Here is a 19333-nt window from a genome sequence, read left to right on the forward strand (position 1 = left end):
GAATAATAACAAAAAAGGGGGAGAACTTGTTGTGCCGGACTATGTGGCTATATAATGAAAATTTTTTTTAAAAACCTATTTAATTGTCAGGGTAGTGGTAATGATAGGCTAATAAAAATATTTGTTATTTTAAAAAGAAAAAAATTAAAAGGGAAAATTGAAACAGAGATTCAGTAACTTTTCCATGGTCACCGTCCAGGACAAATCAGAGGCAGGAGTTAAACCCAGGTCTTTCCTGACTTAAAAATCCATACTTTCCATTATGCTTCCTTTAAGTGGAACTGACACTATTTGTCATATTTGTCAACTGATTGGGTGTTGGAGGTGAGAGAGAAAAAAAGTCAAGGGTGATTCTTCAGTTTCAAGGCTGGCTGATGGGGAGAATGTTGGTGCCCTCTACAGAAACAAAGAGAACATTGTCTTACTTGAATCTGGGCAGTTCAGATATGACTATTCCCACTTCAAAGGTTAAGAAATTTAAGTGGTAGGCAGCTAGGTAGTGCAGTGGATAAAGCACTGGCCCTGGATTCAGAAGGACCTGAGTTCAAATTTGGCCTCAGACACTTGACACTTACTAGTTGTGTGACCCTGGACAAGTCACTTAACCCTCATCGCCTTAAAAAAAAGAAAAAAGAAAAAAGCAGGAAAGAAATTTAAGTGGTAAAGATTCACCACACCTTACTGTCTCTGCCCCAGAGAAATCAAGCAGCCATTTCAATACAACTTCGTATGATGAGGAAGACAGAATGGTAGGAAGATGGGCTGTCTCCACTCCTAAAGAGGTGGATGTACAGTCTGGTGGAGAAGTAAGGTGGACCACATTGGAAAATACTGGAAAAACATTTCTCTTCACCCTACAATGCCTACCTCCCTTTGAAAAAGGCCACGTAGAAAATTGGGGAATAGGCATTGACGAACTTCAGCAGGAAAGCTTTGAGGATGAGTCGCTCCTCGAAGGTCTGTTCTGTTTTCGGTACCTCTGTAAGAAAAGAACAAACATGAATGGGGTGGTAAGACCAAAGGGATACCCATTTCCTCTCTCTTTCTCTCTCAAACCCATAAGACAGCAAGATACAGAGGGAAGAAGGCTAAAGTCAGACTGGGGAGCTCAGTTTGAATCCTAGCTCAAAAAACTTTACCTATTTAAGCCTGTTTCCTCATCTGTAGCATGGGGTCACGATATAGCTCAAGAGATTCTTTTGAGGGAATATATGTATATATGTTTGTGTGTCTATGCATATATATGTGTGTGTGTATATATACATACATACATATATATGTATGTGGGTGTTTGTATTTATATACAAATGAAAAGAAATACTAAAAATTATGTTAACAAATGTTGTGCTCAAACCTGACTGAAATAACCTGTTCATGCTGAAAAATAGGGAATGGATAAAAGAAAAACAAAGAAAAGAAAATGACTAGTTATCAGCACATAATAAGCACTTGTTGATTTACTAAGGAAGGTTAATTGATATAAATCAATCACAACAATGAGGGGGATCAAGCGTTTAAAAACTGTCCCATCTAGCAAACTCTTAATCATCTTACCAAGTGAGTGGATTCAATAGCTAAGGGCAACACTGGTTTAGAGTGTAAACTTGTTTGTAATATCTTACTGAGGAGGATGGTGAAAAATTATGAAAAAATAGCCCCTCACAAAAATGAAGTGGAGGGGGAAATGTATGAAATATGAGTAACATAAAAAGTTATTGGGGTAGCTAAGTGGTAGAGTGCATAGAGTACTGAGAGTTAGGAAGACTCATCTCCCTGAGTTAAAATCTGGCCTCAGACACTTTTTGGCTGTGTGACCCTGGGCAAATCACTTAACTCTGCCTCAGTTTTCTCACCTGTAAAGTGAGCTAGAGAAGGAAATGGCAAATCACTCCAGTATCTTTGTCAAGAAAACTCCAAAAAGGGTCAAAGAGAGTCAGATACAACTGAAAACAACCAGACCAAAAATAAGTAACAAACAACATAAACTAGAGAGTTTTACCCAAAGGGACAAATTTTATCTCACACGTATTGTTAAGATTTGGTAGGATGAAGCCTATTACCAGAATACTTCTTGAATGACTATATTGAAGTAGGATAGGCAAAAGGGTAGCAACGTATATTAGGAAGGCATATACACTCAATCTCCCCCTCCCAGCCAGGAAATCAAAGGAGAAGCATTTGGCTGAAGAGATAACAATTAGGTGTTTTGAAACAAATCACATGCCTTCTACTGAGGCATGATAGAGAAGTGATGGAGAACTTCAATTAATACAGACATCTGCTAGAGTTATCCCTCTGCCAAAAGCAGGGCAATGAATAATTTCTTGACATGCTTTAATGATAATTTCTTCCTTTAAAAGGTAGAGGGAGCAACAAGATGAAATGCTATTCTGGATCTAATTTAGACCAGTAGTGAGGAACTGGTTACTATGGTAGAAATAATGGAACCCTAAGGGAAAGTGATTACTCCATGTTAAAGTTTGTGATAGAGGAGAGAAAAACTTTGCAGTGTGATAGATATGCTAGATTTGAGAGAACATATTTCAGAGGTGAAGAGAAAATATAAATAGGATCCAATCACCTAAAATTCTACAGAACTCAGCTCAGTAAGAATGGGATGCTCTTAAGAGTGAACTTCCAGGGCTGCTAGATGGTGCAGTGGATAGAGCACAGGGCCTAGATTCAGGAGGACCTGAGTTCAAATTCAGCCTCAAACACTTAACACTTACTAACTGTGTGACCCTGGGCAAGGCACTTAACCCCAATTGCCTCACAAAGAAAAGAAAAAAAAGAATGAACTTCCAAGGCAGGGGTTTAACCTTTTGGGGTCCTGTTAGTCTGTCTTTGGCAGTCTGATTAAAACTAAAGACCCCTTCTCAGAATGATATTTAAGCCCACAATAAAATACAGAGGAGTACAACAGAAGCAATTATATTGAAATAATTATCAAAATAGTTTGTTTTTAAGTTCAAGGACCCTATGCTAAAAACCTCTGTTCTTAGAATACAAAGAGGAAAAGAGGGGCATTTGAAAAATCTACTTTATAGATGTACAGGGAACTCACTAGTTAATTTGAATTTGAAGACAACATCTAAAGAAGATGAAAAGGACAGGTGATAGAGGTAAGTTAAAAAGAGAATGACTCGTGCCATGGCATGACCTTGTAAGAATAGCATTAAGAGTGCTAAAGATGAAAGGAGGGCAAGATGGCGGAGAGGAAGCAGCAAGCTGCCTGAGCTCTCCTTCTGTTCCCTCAAAACGAACATTAAATCAAGCCTCTGGACGGATTCTGAAACTACAGAACCTGCAAAGAGACAGAGAGACACAGTCCTCCAACCAGAGATAATTTAGAAGACTTCAGGAAAAGGTCGGTCTGACTCGGGCAAAAGGGAGGCCCAGCGCAGGGCAGCAACCCAGCGCCGAGGGGGTCGGGGCAAATCAGCAGGAGCTGCGGGCCACAGCCGAACAACTGAGGCTCCCGGAACCTGGTTCAAAAATCTGGTGGCCAAGAAGGACAGTGGAAAAACTTACCTGCACCGGCCGAGAGGGCCACGAACGGCGGGATCAGACGCCGGGGTCTGGCGCCTGGCTGGCCGAGCACAATCAGACAGGAAGTGCAGGACGGGGGAATTCCACACACCATAAAGGCCTCAGAGTAAAAGCCCGGTCACACAGCACCTATACACCTGCACAAGAAGCCCAAAACAGGGACCCTGGTGCCCCCAGAGCAGACCTCAACTTAAAGAATAAATAAATAAGCTGCAATAATGAGTAAGAAGCAAAAAAGAGCCCTCTCCATTGAGAGCTTCTGTATCAATAGGGAAGAAGCCAACACAAACTCAGATGAGGACAATAGCCTCAAATTGTCTACATCTGAAGCCTCACAAGGGAAGGTGAATTGGTCGCAAGAACAAAAAGCCTTCCTGGAAGAGCTCAAAAAGGATTTTAAAAATCAATTGCAAGAGGTAGAAGAAAAAATGGGGAGAGAAATGAAAGCAAAACAAAAAAACTATGAAAAAAGAATCAGCAGCTTAGAAAAGGAAGCTGAAGAAAACAAAGCCTTAAAAAATTCATTTGGCCAAATGGAAAAAAAGCTGCATAATCTCACTGAAGAAAACAATACCTTAAAAAATTCACTTAGCCAAATGGAAAAAAAAGGTACATAATCTCACTGAAGAAAACAATACCTTAAAAAATTCACTTAGCCAAATGGAAAAAAAGGTGCATAATCTCACTGAAGAAAACAATGCCTTAAAAATTAAAGTGGGACAGTTGGAAGAAAAGGAATCCATGAGACAACAAGAATCAGTCAAGCAGAATTAAAAAAATGAAAAAATAGAAGAAAATGTGAAATACCTCATTGGAAAGACAACTGATCTGGAAAACAGATCGAGGAGAGACAATTTGAGAATCATTGGACTGCCTGAAAGCCATGACCAGAAAAAGAATCTAGATACCATATTCCAGGAAATTATTAAGGAGAACTGCCCTGATATCATAGAATCAGAGGATAAAATCATCATTGAAAGAATCCATCGATCACCTCCTGAAAGAGACCCCAAAAGGAAAACTCCAAGGAATATTGTAGCCAAATTCCAGAATTATCAGGTGAAGGAGAAAATACTCCAAGCAGCCAGAAAGAAGCAATTTAAATATCATGGAGCCACAGTCAGGATTGCTCAGGACCTGGCAGCTTCAACATTAAAGGACCGCAAGGCTTGGAATATGATATTCCGGAAGGCAAAGGAGATTGGATTGCAGCCGAGAATCTATTACCCAGCAAAAATGTGCATTTTCTTTCAGGGGAAAAGATGGACATTTAATGACATTGGGGACTTTCAATCTTTCCTGTTGAAAAGACCAGAACTGAATAGAAAATTTGATCTCAACATACAAGACTCAAGAAAAGTTTAAAAAGGTAAACAGAGGGGGAAAAAAAAAAGTTACCCTATTAGGTTAAACTGTTTATATCCCTACACAGGAAGATAATACTCATAACTCTTAAGAACTGTAAATGTATTTGGGCAGAGAGAAGGACTTTATATAGAGGGTATAAATATAAATTGTCTTTGATGTGATGATACAAAAGAATTAAGGGGATAAAAAGGGAGTCTATGGGGAGGAGAGGAAAGGGGAGGTGGAATGGGATGAATTATATCATATGAAGAGGTGGAAAAAAACCTATTATAATAGAGGGAAAGAAAGGAGGGGGGAACATGGTTTCAACCCTATTCTCATTAGATTTGACTCAAAGAGGGAATAACATATACGTTCATTGGGATAAAGAAACTTAACTCACTCTTTTAGGGAAACAAAAGGGGAAGGGAAAGGGGGGTACTGAGAAGGGAGGACAAAAGCAAGGGAGAAAAGGGTAAAGAAAAGAGAGGGGGGTGATAAAAAGGGAGGGCAGATTGGGGGAGGCAGGGGTAAGAAGTAAAACGTCGGTGAGGAGGAATAGGGTGAAAGAAGTGGGGAAAAGTACAAAGGGGGTAAATAGAATGGAGGGGAATAGACAGTCAGTAATAATAACTGTGAATGTGAATGGGATGAACTCTGCTATAAAACGGAAGCGAATTGCAGAGTGGATTAAAAACCAGAACCCTACAATATGCTGTTTACAAGAAACACATTTGAAGCAGAGAGATACACACAGAGTAAAGGTAAAAGGCTGGAGCAGAATATATTATGCCTCAGCTAAAGTAAAAAAAGCAGGGGTAGCAATCCTTATCTCAGACAAAGTGCAGGCAAAAATAGATCTCATTAAAAGAGATAAGGAAGGAAATTACATCTTACTTAAAGGTACTATAGATAATGAAGTAATATCAATATTGAATATGTATGCGCCAAGTGGTATAGCATCCAAGTTCTTAGAGGAGAAGTTAAATGAGTTACAAGAGGAATTAGATAGTAATACTATACTAGTGGTGGATCTGAATCTCCCCCTCTCAGAATTAGATAAATCTAGCCACAAAATAAATAAGAAAGAAGTGAAAGAGGTGAATAGATTACTAGAAAAGTTAGACATGATAGATGTCTGGAGAAAATTGAATGGGGATAGAAAGGAATATACCTTTTTCTCAGCAGTACATGGCACATTTTCAAAAATTGACCATGTATTAGGGCACAAAAACATCATAGTCAAATGTAGAAAGGCAGAAATAGTAAATGCATCCTTCTCAGATCATGATGCAATAAAAATTACATGTAAGAAAGAGCCAGGGAAAAGTAGAATGAAAATCAATTGGAAACTAAATAATTTCATTCTAAAGAATGAATGGGCCAAACAAGAAATCATAGAAACAATCAATAACTTTATCCAAGAGAATGACAATAATGAGACAACATACCAAAATCTATGGGATGCAGCCAAAGCAGTGCTTAGGGGAAAATTTATAGCTCTAAATGCTTACATGAATAAGAAAGAGAAAGAGGAGATTAATGAATTGGGCATGCAACTTAAAAAGCTAGAAAAAGAACAAATTAGAAATCCCCAATTAGACACTAAATTAGAGATCCTGAAAATTAAAGGAGAAATCAATAAGATTGAAAGCAAAAAAACTATAGAATTAATCAATAAAACTAAGAGCTGGTTTTATGAAAAAACCAATAAAATAGATAAAATACTGGTTAATTTGATTAAAAAAAAGAAAGAAGAAAACCAAATTACCAGTATCAAAAATGAAAAGGGTGATGTTACCACCAATGAAGTGGAAATTAAAGCAATAATTAGGAAATATTTTGCCCAACTGTATGCCAATAAATTTGACAATCTAAATGAAATGGATGAATATTTACAAAAATACAAACTGCCCAGGTTAACTGAAGAGGAAATAAAATCCTTAAATAAACCCATATTAGAAAAAGAAATTGAACAAGCTATTAATGAACTCCCTAAGAAAAAATCCCCAGGGCCAGATGGGTTTACGGGTGAATTTTACCAAACATTTAAAGAACAATTAATTCCAATATTATACAAATTATTTGGAAAAATAGGTGAAGAAGGAGTTCTACCAAATTCGTTTTATGACACAAATATGGTGGTGATACCAAAACCAGGCAAAGCAAAAACAGAGAAAGAAAATTATAGACCAATCTCCCTAATGAATATTGATGCTAAAATCTTAAATAAGATATTAGCAAGGAGATTACAGCAAGTGATCACCAGGATAATACACTACGACCAGGTGGGATTTATACCAGGAATGCAGGGCTGGTTCAACATTAGGAAAACTATTAACATAATCAACCACATCAATAAGAAAACCAACCAAAATCATATGATTATCTCAATAGATGCAGAGAAAGCTTTTGACAAAGTACAGCACCCATTCCTAATAAAAACACTAGAGAGTTTAGGAATAGGGGGAGCTTTCCTTAGAATAATAAACAGTATCTACCTAAAGCCATCAGCAAGTATTATATGCAATGGAGATAAATTAGAGGCCTTCCCAATAAGATCAGGGGTGAAACAGGGATGTCCATTATCACCCCTATTATTTAATATTGTCCTAGAAATGTTAGCTTTAGCAATCAGAGAAGAGAAAGGAATTAAAGGAATTAGAATAGGCAAGGAGGAAACAAAACTATCACTCTTTGCAGATGATATGATGGTATACTTAAGGAATCCTCGAGAATCAAGTCAAAAATTACTTGAAACAATTAACAACTTTAGCAAAGTAGCAGGATATAAAATAAATCCACATAAATCATCAGCATTTCTATACATGACCAACAAAGTCCAGCAGCAAGAGATAGAAAGAGAAATTCCATTTAAAGTAACAGTAGGTAATATAAAATACTTGGGAGTCTACTTGCCAAGACAAACCCAGGAACTCTATGAACACAACTACCAAACACTCTTCACACAAATCAAATCAGATCTAAATAATTGGAAAGATATCAATTGCTCATGGATAGGCAGAGCTAATATAGTAAAAATGACAATACTGCCTAAATTAATTTACTTATTCAGTGCCATACCAATCAGGCTACCTAAAAATTATTTTATACAGCTAGAAAAAATAATAACAAAATTCATCTGGAAAAACAAAAAATCAAGAATCTCCAGGGAAATAATGAAAAAAAATTCACAGGAAGGTGGGTTAGCGGTACCAAACCTGGAGCTTTACTATAAAGCGGCAGTCATCAAAACTATCTGGTACTGGCTAAAAAATAGAGTGGTAGATCAATGGAATAGGCTAGGCTCAGGAAATGCAGTAGTAAATGACACTAGTAATGTAGTGTTTGATAAACCCAAAGACTCCAGCTTCTGGGATAGGAACTCAGTATTTGACAAAAACTGCTGGGAAAACTGGAAGATAGTATGGCAGAAATTAGGCTTAGACCAACATCTTACACCTTATACTAAAATAAGGTCAAAATGGATACATGATTTAGACATAAGAGGTGATACCATAGGTAAATTAGGAGAGAAAGGAATAGTGTACCTATCAGATCTTTGGAAAGGAGAACAGTTTTTGACCAAACATGAGATAGAGTATATTATAAAATGCAAAGTGGATGATTTTGATTATATTAAATTAAAAAATTTTTGTACAAACAGAAGCAATGCATCCAAAATTAGAAGGGAGGCAGAAAGCTGGGAAACAATTTTTGAGGCCAGTGCTTCTGATAAAGGCCTCATCTCTAAAATATATAGGGAATTAAATCAAATTTATAAGAATCCAAGTCATTCCCCAATTGAGAAATGGTCAAGGGATATGAACAGGCAGTTTTCTGATGAAGAAACCAAAGCTATCTATTCCCATATGAAAAAATGCTCTAAATCTCTAATGATTAGAGAGATGCAAATTAAAACAACTCTGAGGTACCCCCTGACACCTATCAGATTGGCTAAAATGACAAAAAAGGAAGATAATAAATGTTGGAGAGGCTGTGGGAAAATTGGAACACTAATGCATTGTTGGTGGAGCTGTGAGCTGATCCAACCATTCTGGAGAGCAATTTGGAATTATGCCCAAAGGGCGATAAAGCTGTGCATACCCTTTGACCCAGCAATCCCACTTTTAGGTCTTTTGCCCAAAGAAATCATGGAAGGGGGAAAGGGACCCACATGTACAAAAATATTTATAGCGGCTCTTTACGTGGTAGCAAGGAATTGGAAGTTGAGGGGGTGCCCATCAATTGGGGAATGGCTGGACAAGTTGTGGTATATGAATACAATGGAATACTATTGTGCTGTAAGAAATGATGAGCAGGAAGAGTTCAGAGAAACCTGGAGGGTCTTACGTGAGCTGATGATGAGTGAGATGAGCAGAACCAGAAGAACATTGTACACAGTATCATCAACATTGAGTGTTGAACTACTGTGATGGACTATATTCTTCTCACCAATGCAATGGTACAGAAGAGTTCCAGGGAACTCATGATAGAAGAGGATCTCCAAATCCAAGAAAAAAAAAAAAAGAAAGAAAGAACTGTGGAGTATAGATGCTGATTGAACCATATTATTTCTTTTGTTTTGGGTGCTGTTGTTTTTTTTTTTCTATTTTGAGGTTCTGCATCACTGCTCTGATTCTTTCTCTTGTAACAGGATTAATGCAGAAATAGGATTAATGTTATTATGTGTATATATATATGTGTGTGTATATATATATATGTATATGTATAGATATATATAGATATAACCTATATCAGATTACCTGCTGTCTAGGGGAGGGGGGAGGGAGGGGAGGGAGGGAGAAAAATCTGAAATTGTAAAGCATGTATAAACAAAAGTTGAGAACTATCTTTACATGTAACGGAAAAAATAAAATATCTCAAAAAAAAAAAGAGTGCTAAAGATGCTGGCAAAGAAGCTAAGGATAAAAAAAAAATGGTGGAAAGGTTGTAATTTTATTGGGGAAATAGGATAGGGCCAGAGAGCGTTAGCACTGTTGCTTGGGGGGAATGGAATAATAATAATAATCAATGACACAGAGAAAGCAGAGTAGTAGCTCAGTTCTGATTGTGCCTCAATTTTTTCTGCCGATGAGGATTATCTTTGAACTCTGATGGGCAGAACATATATGATTAATAGGGAGGTTATTCCTAAGAGAAGCAAGGAGATAATAAGAAAACACATTGTCCTTGAAAACTGTAAAACACTTTGAAGCAAAGGAACAATATTTTCAGGTACTGAAAGAACCCACAGATCTCATAGCTTTGCTGAAAGATTGTGAAAAGAGGAGATGTACCACATGTGTGGGAAAAGGACAAGTGACTTGATTTTTTAAGGGGAAGAGAATGATGTTTGACAATAAAAGCCAGTGAGTTTAAACTTTATTCTAAACATATACATTTTCAGAAGGTAGGTTAGCAAACATTTAGAAGAAGCGGTAATCACAAAGAGCCAGCCTCGCTTGAGCTAGAGCAAGTAATTTGAGATAAAACCTTCTCTTTTTTTCAGGATTACGGAATCATTAATATAAAGCTGTGAGGCACCTTCAAGGCTGTCCCATCTACCAACCTTCTCATTTTACAGATGAGAAAACTGAAGCCCAGTGAAGCTAATTAACTGGCCCAAGGTCACATAGGAAGTAAGCATCAGAGGTGGGATTTGAAACCAGACCTCAAATTTCAGAATCAATATTCTTCTCACTATGTCCCACCAGGAACTACTACGAGTATAATTTTCTTAGATTTTAGCTAATAAAGTCTTTCAGTATAGTTTTGTGGAAAAGAGACAGAGATGTAGTCTAGGCAATTAAATAGATTTGGAACTGTTTGAATAGCTGAATCCAGACTTATAGCAGTTATTAAATGTTTATTTGGAGGCCTCCAACAGAGCGCCTCAGGAAACTATCCCTGTGCCATTCATCAAAATAATTAATGTCTTTGGATACACACACGTGTATATAAACCTCTGCAAAATTATAAGCAGGACATATAGATGTATATATATCTATATCTATAGATAGATATAGATATATGTATATATATACACACACACATACATATTGCGTATGTGTGTATGTATATATACTCAGATGCATGTGTGTATAGATGTATATACACATAGATGTATATGTATATATAGGATGTATATGTGTATGAGATATATGTACATATAAAAACACACATACTCATTTTATAGCTGAGGACAAAGTGGCCTAGTTGAGATTTAAACCCAGGTCCCCTGACTAAATCTTTAGATGATCTCTAAATCTCCTTCACGATTATGTGATTCAAAGACTAAAACTTTGACTTAGTCTTTTAGGCTCCCATTCCCCTTCATGTCTTTCCCTACCTGAATTGCATTATTCTGGTGTTGCCAGACTTACAGGTTTGTTTTTTTTTCCAACAGATAAGTGCCCATGTCCCTCCCAGTGTTTTTAAAGCATTGCCTAGATTGTCCTGTGAATACAACCACTCCACTTCAGCTGACCACACTACTGATCTCATGCCACCTCATGGCTCTCCAAGTTCAGCAACATCACTGTGAATTGAAAATCTCTATCTTAGGGGTCTTTCTTGGGTCTATGAGCCCAGCCCTCTGTTTAACAGTGAGTATAGTTGATAGGCGACACAACTGGCATTACTTGAGTCAAATAGGTAAAAAAAAAAAATCCATACTCCTTCCATGAAATTCCCCAGTCTGAACTATGTAAGGATCTCCAAGCTGCTTAGCTAAGAAGAGCCATATGGATTGTAAGAGTAGGGGTGGAAAGTAGGGAGGTGAGGGGAATTAGGATATGACTACATCATTGTAATTCTATAGGAAATGAACTCAGAATCTTACAAAAATGAATGTTGAAAGCTATCTTTACATGAAACTGGAAAAAATACTATTAAGTGAAAAAATAAAATAAATTCTATAGGAAATAAAGTTGGGAAAAGTCCACAGTGGATTTATTGACATCCCTCAGCTTTGCAGTTATTTTCCTTCCTGACACACCCACGATAGGCTCATGAGATAGGAGAGCAAAGGCGGTCGATACCTCAGGATACTACAAATCTTGGCATCAAATGACTAAATTCAAACTAATGCTCATAACCACAATGTTTTTTCAAATAATCATTTGGGGTGATTATTTTATCTTAATAATTAACAGTTTGTCCCACTCTAGTTAACTGCTCCTCTCTGTTTACTTAGGTTACCAAAAGATCTAAGCCTTTTCCCCTCCCTATCTTCAAGTCCTGACCCGACAACCTCCCATCTGACTGATTTATGCTTAACTCATCAGACTTTCACTGGGCTGAGGACCCACAATGCCCTACAAAAGCTTGGTTACCCACTCATCTGGAGAAAAAGAACCTGCGTCCCAAGTGTCTACTGTTCAAAGACTTGGAAAAGCTAGCCATTGATCCCAAAGACCCTGTCCTGTCTTATGATTCTAAACTCAATTTCCCCCTTTGTTCAAAATGCGTGAAAAATCATCCCCTAAATGAATAAGGCAGGGGAGATGGCATCTTCTGGGTGGCCCTCAGCTACTGCCAGATGTGTTCAGAATTGCCAGATGTTCTCTACTATGTATGGCCACTGAATGAATGAATTTGCAAGATTTCTGGTATGGCTTGTATCATTCAGGTCCAAATGCTTAGCAACATCTGTCTACTGGTTTTACATGATTAATGTGGGGGACATTAGAATATTTAACCAAATTTATGTTGGTGACTAAGAATCTGGCCTGAGGGACTAAGTTATAAATGACTAAGCCCTGTGAATGGTCTTAGATTCAAAGGGTAGAGACTGGGGCATGGGGGTAGTGGCTACATTTTATTTCCTCCCATGATCCTATTCAAACTGGTCAGACCTAGATTTCCCAATTATTGCAGAGCAATAGGGAAAGAATTTCCAAACAGTTCTTTGAGAAGAGCATCTGGTTCTTTCAGAATGATTGTTCCAACTGGAAATCATGCCCTCCCACTCTGTGCTGATAAATCAAGGGGCTGCTTATTATTTATTGGTTTCATTTCTAAAAATCAAACGAGCTTAAGGCCCACAAAAGACATAAATAATGGGCATTGCCAATAAATAATCCAAATCCCCGTGACATACCACTAAATCAGAGGCATGCCCCACCTCATACAGAGGAACTCCTGTGTTTTGGGGGGAACTCCATGCCCATAGCCTTTGTTGGGCTCTCTGGGGAAGAAGGAAGGTTCAAGCTTTCCTAACATGGTGTGGGAAAATGGGGCTGCAGTCTGGGTTCCCTGTACTGTGGAAGAGAGGGAGGCATAGGCTTTTATAAGGAATATGGACAAAATTGCCTAGAGCTTTATAGAGCACTGTAGATCCCTAGACCTCCTCCATTATGATCCTACTCCAAGAGAACAGAAATCAGAAGTGAGGGAATGAGCAAAACATGATTGTACTGGCTGTCAGCACCTACTTAGTATAGGGTGAATTTTTTTGGACAACCTTTGCTCCATACCATTGGGTGGCATTCCTAAGAGTATCCAAGCCTGGTTCTGCAAAACAATACAGGTGATTTCAAAGACCAAGAGATATATATCCTATATCTTTCTGGAGAGACGCTAAAACTAGGCCCACTAGAGGAAATGGCCCACAGCTTTCTCCAATGTAAATACATTGTATTTACAGTCGTTATACATCGTAATTATACATTATATTTACAGTCATTTCAGTCATGTCTGATTCTCCAGGACACCATTTGGGGTTTTCTTGGCAAAGATACTGGAGCTCATTTTACAGATGAGGGAACTGAGATAAACAGGGTTAAGTGACTTGCCCAGGGTCACACAACTAACAAGTGTCTGAGGGTAGATTTAAATTCAAGAAGATCAATCTTCCTGACTTCAGGGCCAGCAATTGCTTTCCTGATAGATCTCCACTATTAGGGTGATAAAAAGAAGAGATGATCAGTTGCAAGGAAGAAAGGGCAGGATAACTAGGTGGTATAGTAGATAGGGCACTGAGCCTGGAATCAGGAAAACCTGAGTTCAAATTCAGCCTCAGATACTTACTATCTGTGTGACCCTGGGCAAGTCACTTAACCTCTATTTGCCCAGTTTCATCATCTATAAAATGAGAATGATAATAGCATTTACCTCCTAAGGATCAAATGAGATGATAATTATAAAGCACTTAGAAAAATAATAAGCACTATATATATGTTACTGATAATTATGATGAAGAGATGACTAGGAGCCTGGAGGAAAGGGCAGGATAACTAGGTGGCACAGTAGATAGAACACTGGACCTGGAGTCAGAAAGACTCAAGTCCAAATCCAGCCTCAGACACTAGTTCTGTGACCCTGGGCAAGTCACTTAACCTCTGTTTACCTCAGATTCCTCAACCACAAAGTGGGAGAATAATAGCATGTACTTCTCATGGTTGTTGTGAGGGGAAAAAAATTAAATATTTTTAAAATGCTTATCAGAGTGCCTGGTATATAGTAGGTGGTTAATAAATGTTTGTTTCCTCCCTTCCTATTAATAAAACCAATCAATCAACCAATCTCTCTCTCTCTCTCTCTCTCTCTCTCTCTCTCTCTCTCTCTGGTGGGGCAATGAGGGTTAAGTGATTTATCCAGGGTCACACAACTAGTAAGTGTAAAGTATTTGAGGCCAGATTTGAACTCAGGTCCTCCTGAATCCAGGGCCAGTGCTTTATCTACTGTGCCACCTAGATGTCCCCCAGGAAATCTTTCTTGACCCTTCCCTTTCTATACTATTCCTCTAGTAGGCCTCCACCAGTCACAGATGACGATGGATCAGCACCTTGAAGAGCCACAGGCCACAGTGTGGCAGTCGCAGCTCCTGAGTCGCAGCTCCTGAGTGACTTGTAACTGATAACTGCCGCATCCTGTGTTGTATCTACCCCATGAGGAGTAGCTGGAGTGTCCTCTCCAGGGTGCTGGCCTGGGAAGATCAATATGGAAAACAAGCTGTTGCCCATGCAGCAGGTTTTCCTTCTCCACGACATTGGTGGATCCAAAGGAGAGGCAGAGCCAATACAGTTTGGCACCAGTGCCACCGCAGGAGTTGCCAGAGGGATGTGATGTCCAACATCCAACTGCCTAAGGGACTCTGACTCCTGATTTTTCCTTGGGGTTAACTCCCAAAGCCTTTCCCATATATGGGTATAGCTGCAAGGCAGCGGAGGTTTAAAATCAGGGTTTCCTTCCCCTATTCCTCTAATTAGTGTCATATCAGGAAAGTCAGGTGGAAATGAAATACAAATCACTATTTCCCTCCTAAAATTATGTACACCAAATATGAATCCATGTGACGCACGTGGGCAGCTTTTGAAAAATTTCACATTCCAAAGAGACTGAACCCATGCTGATCCCTGGGTGATAAATACCTTAAGGCATCTCCTGCTTCCATAGAAACACCACTGCCACAAGGACAGAAGAAGCATTCCTTGCAATACATTCAGAACTTTGGAGGAGGGTTGTATCAATGAATTTAATAGATCAATAGAACAGTCAGGGTCCTTTTCCAAGTCCATATTCTAACTAATATCAGACCCAGGCTGTCCCTGGGGAGCAAGGTGAAGAAGACTCCTCTTGCCAGTGGCATATTCTAGGCATGCCTGGGTGGCTTTGGAGGAACCTGAACTGGAACCGAGTGGGAAGTCTGAACCTGTGTGGGTGAGTCAGTCAAAGAGCATGAGGTGCTAGCTCCCTTCCCTGAGGGCAGATCAAGCTTTCACAAACAGCAATGTTTCCTGACAGCGCTAAGGGCAGCCATCTGGTCTTATTTCTGTTTTTCTCTCTGTGTACGCTTGGGGGGGTGGGGCAGAGGAGGGAGAACCCACCACCCCTTTTCTCTCCCTATAATGTTGTTGTCTTGTTTGTGCTGTGGGGAGGGAAACATCCAGGCAGGAGCCAGAGAGCCAGCTGTGTAACCAGACAGCCAGCTGTGGGAATGGGGGACAGAGGGGAGGGTTTAAGGGTTCTCTTTCCACCCCCTCAGTTACTCTCTTCTTCCACCAGAAAATAGAGAAGAGACTCAGTCAAGAGGGGGTGGGAACTTAATACGTTTGGGTGTTTCTGGGACACACCTGTCAGGCCCAGCTGTTCTGAAGGGCTTCCTAACTGGAGGGAATCCATGGTCCCAAGGGCTGGGAGATGGGAGACCTGAACCTACTAGCACCCTGGCTGAATGCCAGGATTCCCAAAGCCTTCTGCTTAAACCACCCTGAGGCACCTGGCTTGTGAAGAAATGGGCTTAAACTGCAAAGGGATAGATTTAGGTTAAATCTAAAGAGGAATATATTTGCAGGCTAATGAACAGGAAAGAAGATGCTACCTCCTTACCCAAAGGGCTTTAAAAAATCTTTCAGAGACATCCAACCAGGAAGCCTAGGTCCTTCTCAAGTGAGCCAGTCCAAAACTACAATAAATGTAAGAAAGAAAACCCCCTAAAAACCTTAGTAGTGATCCATTAAGTTAAAGATTCACAGGTTACATGAGCCAGCCCTTTGCCCCTTCCATAGTCACAGGCTACCTTGACTCTGGAACATCCTACACAAGCTTTGACAGGTGAGATGAATTTATCCTGACTCAAAAAGCAGCCCAAATCTCCTGAGATCATCAGAGCACATGAAAGCAGGCATCCTTCTCCAAAGTACCTAAAGGCAGTCTAACAGAATGAGTCTTGTTTTGGATTTCTGGTGACACTATTGTGGCAAGGAACAGAAGGGATTGAGATTGGCTTTCATGGACCTGCCTTGAGCCAGACCAAGTATCTAGTCCAGCAAATTCATTTAATGGCAAGCTTAGAGCTCTTGGCTTATGCTGGCTTTCACTCCCTGTGCCATTTCACCTCCTGACTAACCCAGGCTACACCTCCTGACACCTTCTCTTGCATGGAGATTCTACTCTTTCTAACTTTCTGGTAGGAATGTTTGCCTAGACTCTATCGAACACATTAGTAGAATCATACAACACAAATCTTCCAGCTAGAAAGGACCTTAAGAGTACAACTAGTTCAATACCTTCAATTGATGGATGAGGAAGCTGGACTGGTTTTGTCTGACCCAGAGAGAAAAATTGAGAGCAAAGGGTGGACATTGCAAAAACACAGATTTGAGTGATGTAAGAAAAATATCTCTAACAATTAGAACTATACAAAAATGGAATAAGCTACCTGAAAAGGTAAAGGTTTGCCCCTCCCTGGATATCTTCATCCATTATTAAGAAAAAAATATTAATTAAGCACACACTAGGTGCAAGGCACTGTGCCAAGTGCTTTTTACAAACATTATTTCATTTGATCCTCACAACAACCCTGGAAGGTGGCTGCTTTTGTTATTGCATGTCCCCATTTTACAGATGAGGAAACTGAGGCAGACAAAGGTCAAGTAATTTGCCCAGAGTCGAACAGCTAGTAAGTGTCTGAGCCCAGACTTGAACTCAAGACTTCCCAGTCCCAAGTCCATGGCTTTATCTACTGTGCCACATAGCTGCCTCTAAGAAATGTTAGATTACCAGTAGTTTGGCATGTTGTAGATGCAATTTATGTTCAAGTTTGGGTTAGTTTGGATGCCATCATGTCTGCCCCTTCTGGTTCTGAAATTCTGTGAGGTAGAGTAACTTGACTATGTTTGGAGGTAGCCACTGGGATTTGCTGTTCCTCTGCTTTCTGGTTCTTATGTCCAACATCTTCTCCTAATTCTACCATCCCCTAGAACAGTTATATAAAACTCAAAAACAAGAGTCTCACTGTTGGCTGCAACCTGACTTAGAAAACTACAAATTAACATTATCTATGTTGCATTCTATTTTTATTTATTTTGTTAAACATTTCCCAATGGTATTGTAATCTGGTTTGACCAGCACTGGGGATATGACCCTGTGTTTGACACCTCTGCCTCAGAACATGCCTTTTTTTCTTTCAAAAGTCCTGTTTCTCAAAACAACTTCCAGTTTACCCAAATTTATTCTCCCTTCTCCGAGGGAAAGCAGGATGGTCCCACATGTGGGCTTCCTCAGGATGTATGTTCTTGATCAGACTGGGGCTATAATGAATATGGCTCCTTTTGTCCCCAGTGCTCTGAGTCCAATAAAACCTGGGCCACATTCAGACAAACACTTTCACCCTTCATTCTAAAAACACATATTGTCCATATTTGGAGGAAAATTAGATCCATTCATTTACACCCAGAGCCTTGAAACATTATTCTTGAAAAAGCTATTTGATGTCCCAGAAGCCACTTGTGTCTTTGGTATTAATTCTGCCTCCCACCCCCTATTTCTCTACTTATTAGTATTAACATAACATATTACTTTCTGCAATGAGTAGAAAATAAATCATATCCATGCCAGAAGACTAACACTGATTGATACTCTTAGAGCAATTCAGATGCCCTTGTTATCCCAGCAATTTTCAGCCAGAGAAAACCTAAGCATTGGGTTTAGAGCTCCCAAACCTGAGTTCTAGTCCAAAACTAGTTCAGATTTTGACTTTATTCACTGTATTATGACCTCAATTTTCCATACATATAGCTTTCTACTACAGGTTCGTGATATCTACAATTCCCTCCCTTATGACAAAACCCTGCTCAAAATCCACCTCCTGCAAGAAACCTTCTAGACATGAGCCTCCTGGACACTGGACATGTTTATATACTCAGTCACTTGTACTTATTGGTGTGGTACATTTTAAATGCTCTTCAGCTTTTTCTTGTGCTTTCTGCTTTATTGACTAAATTGTGAGTTCTTCGTGAGGATCACAGCTCACACTTCTTGAATGTTTTCTTAGAGACCATGCAGTGGGGGCACTCAGTGGAAGTTAAATTACTACTGTTTGAGCAACAGTGCTGATTAACCGTTCTGTTGCCACAAGCAAGGAGTCATATGTTCAGGATTCTACTCCACGGTTCTGTTCCTTGAGTATCTGTGTGACCTTAGGGAAGGTATTTAAACCCTCCCTGAGCCTCAATTCCTTTGCTTTTCCTGATGGAACTGTTTTAACCTTTATGTGTCCAAAGAGAATGAAAACTATCATTGTCTCTCTAAGAAAGAGTTGATAGCTTCTCTATAGCTTCCTTAGGAGAAGCCTTTAAAAAGGGGTTATAAAATAAGGGGGTGATCTGGATGAGAACTCTAAGATTCATAGGATGATATAGAGCTGGAAGGGACCTTAGAAATCATGGGAATCCAATGTCCTTATTTCTCAGATGAGGAAGATGAAGCACAGAGAGGCTAACTTGCCCAGAGACTGTAAAACATGACTAGCTAACATTTAACCCATCTTCCTGACTCCACTGATGTAGTCGTTCCTCTATGCCATTTTACGACTGTAATGGCCTATGAGTCTATATATTTGTATCAAATATTAAACATTGAGGTATTACTGTACAGTTATATCTGCAGTAGATTAACTTAAGCTTATTAATTTCTATTGCTTATAATTTCT

The 19333-nt window shown here is 39.2% G+C and overlaps 1 protein-coding gene across 1 annotated transcript in view; it reads right to left on the minus strand.

The window, feature by feature from the left end:
- The window catches only part of ANO2 (anoctamin 2), a 518536-nt gene that overhangs the window by 102405 nt on the left and 396798 nt on the right, over window positions 1–19333 (minus strand). The window contains exon 16 of the mRNA XM_043967816.1: window positions 868–979. Coding sequence (XP_043823751.1) covers window positions 868–979 — 112 coding nt within the window. The remainder of the gene's footprint in view (window positions 1–867; window positions 980–19333) is intronic.

This window comes from Dromiciops gliroides, chromosome 5, assembly GCF_019393635.1.
Source record: "Dromiciops gliroides isolate mDroGli1 chromosome 5, mDroGli1.pri, whole genome shotgun sequence".
NCBI classification, from domain to species: Eukaryota; Metazoa; Chordata; class Mammalia; order Microbiotheria; family Microbiotheriidae; genus Dromiciops; species Dromiciops gliroides.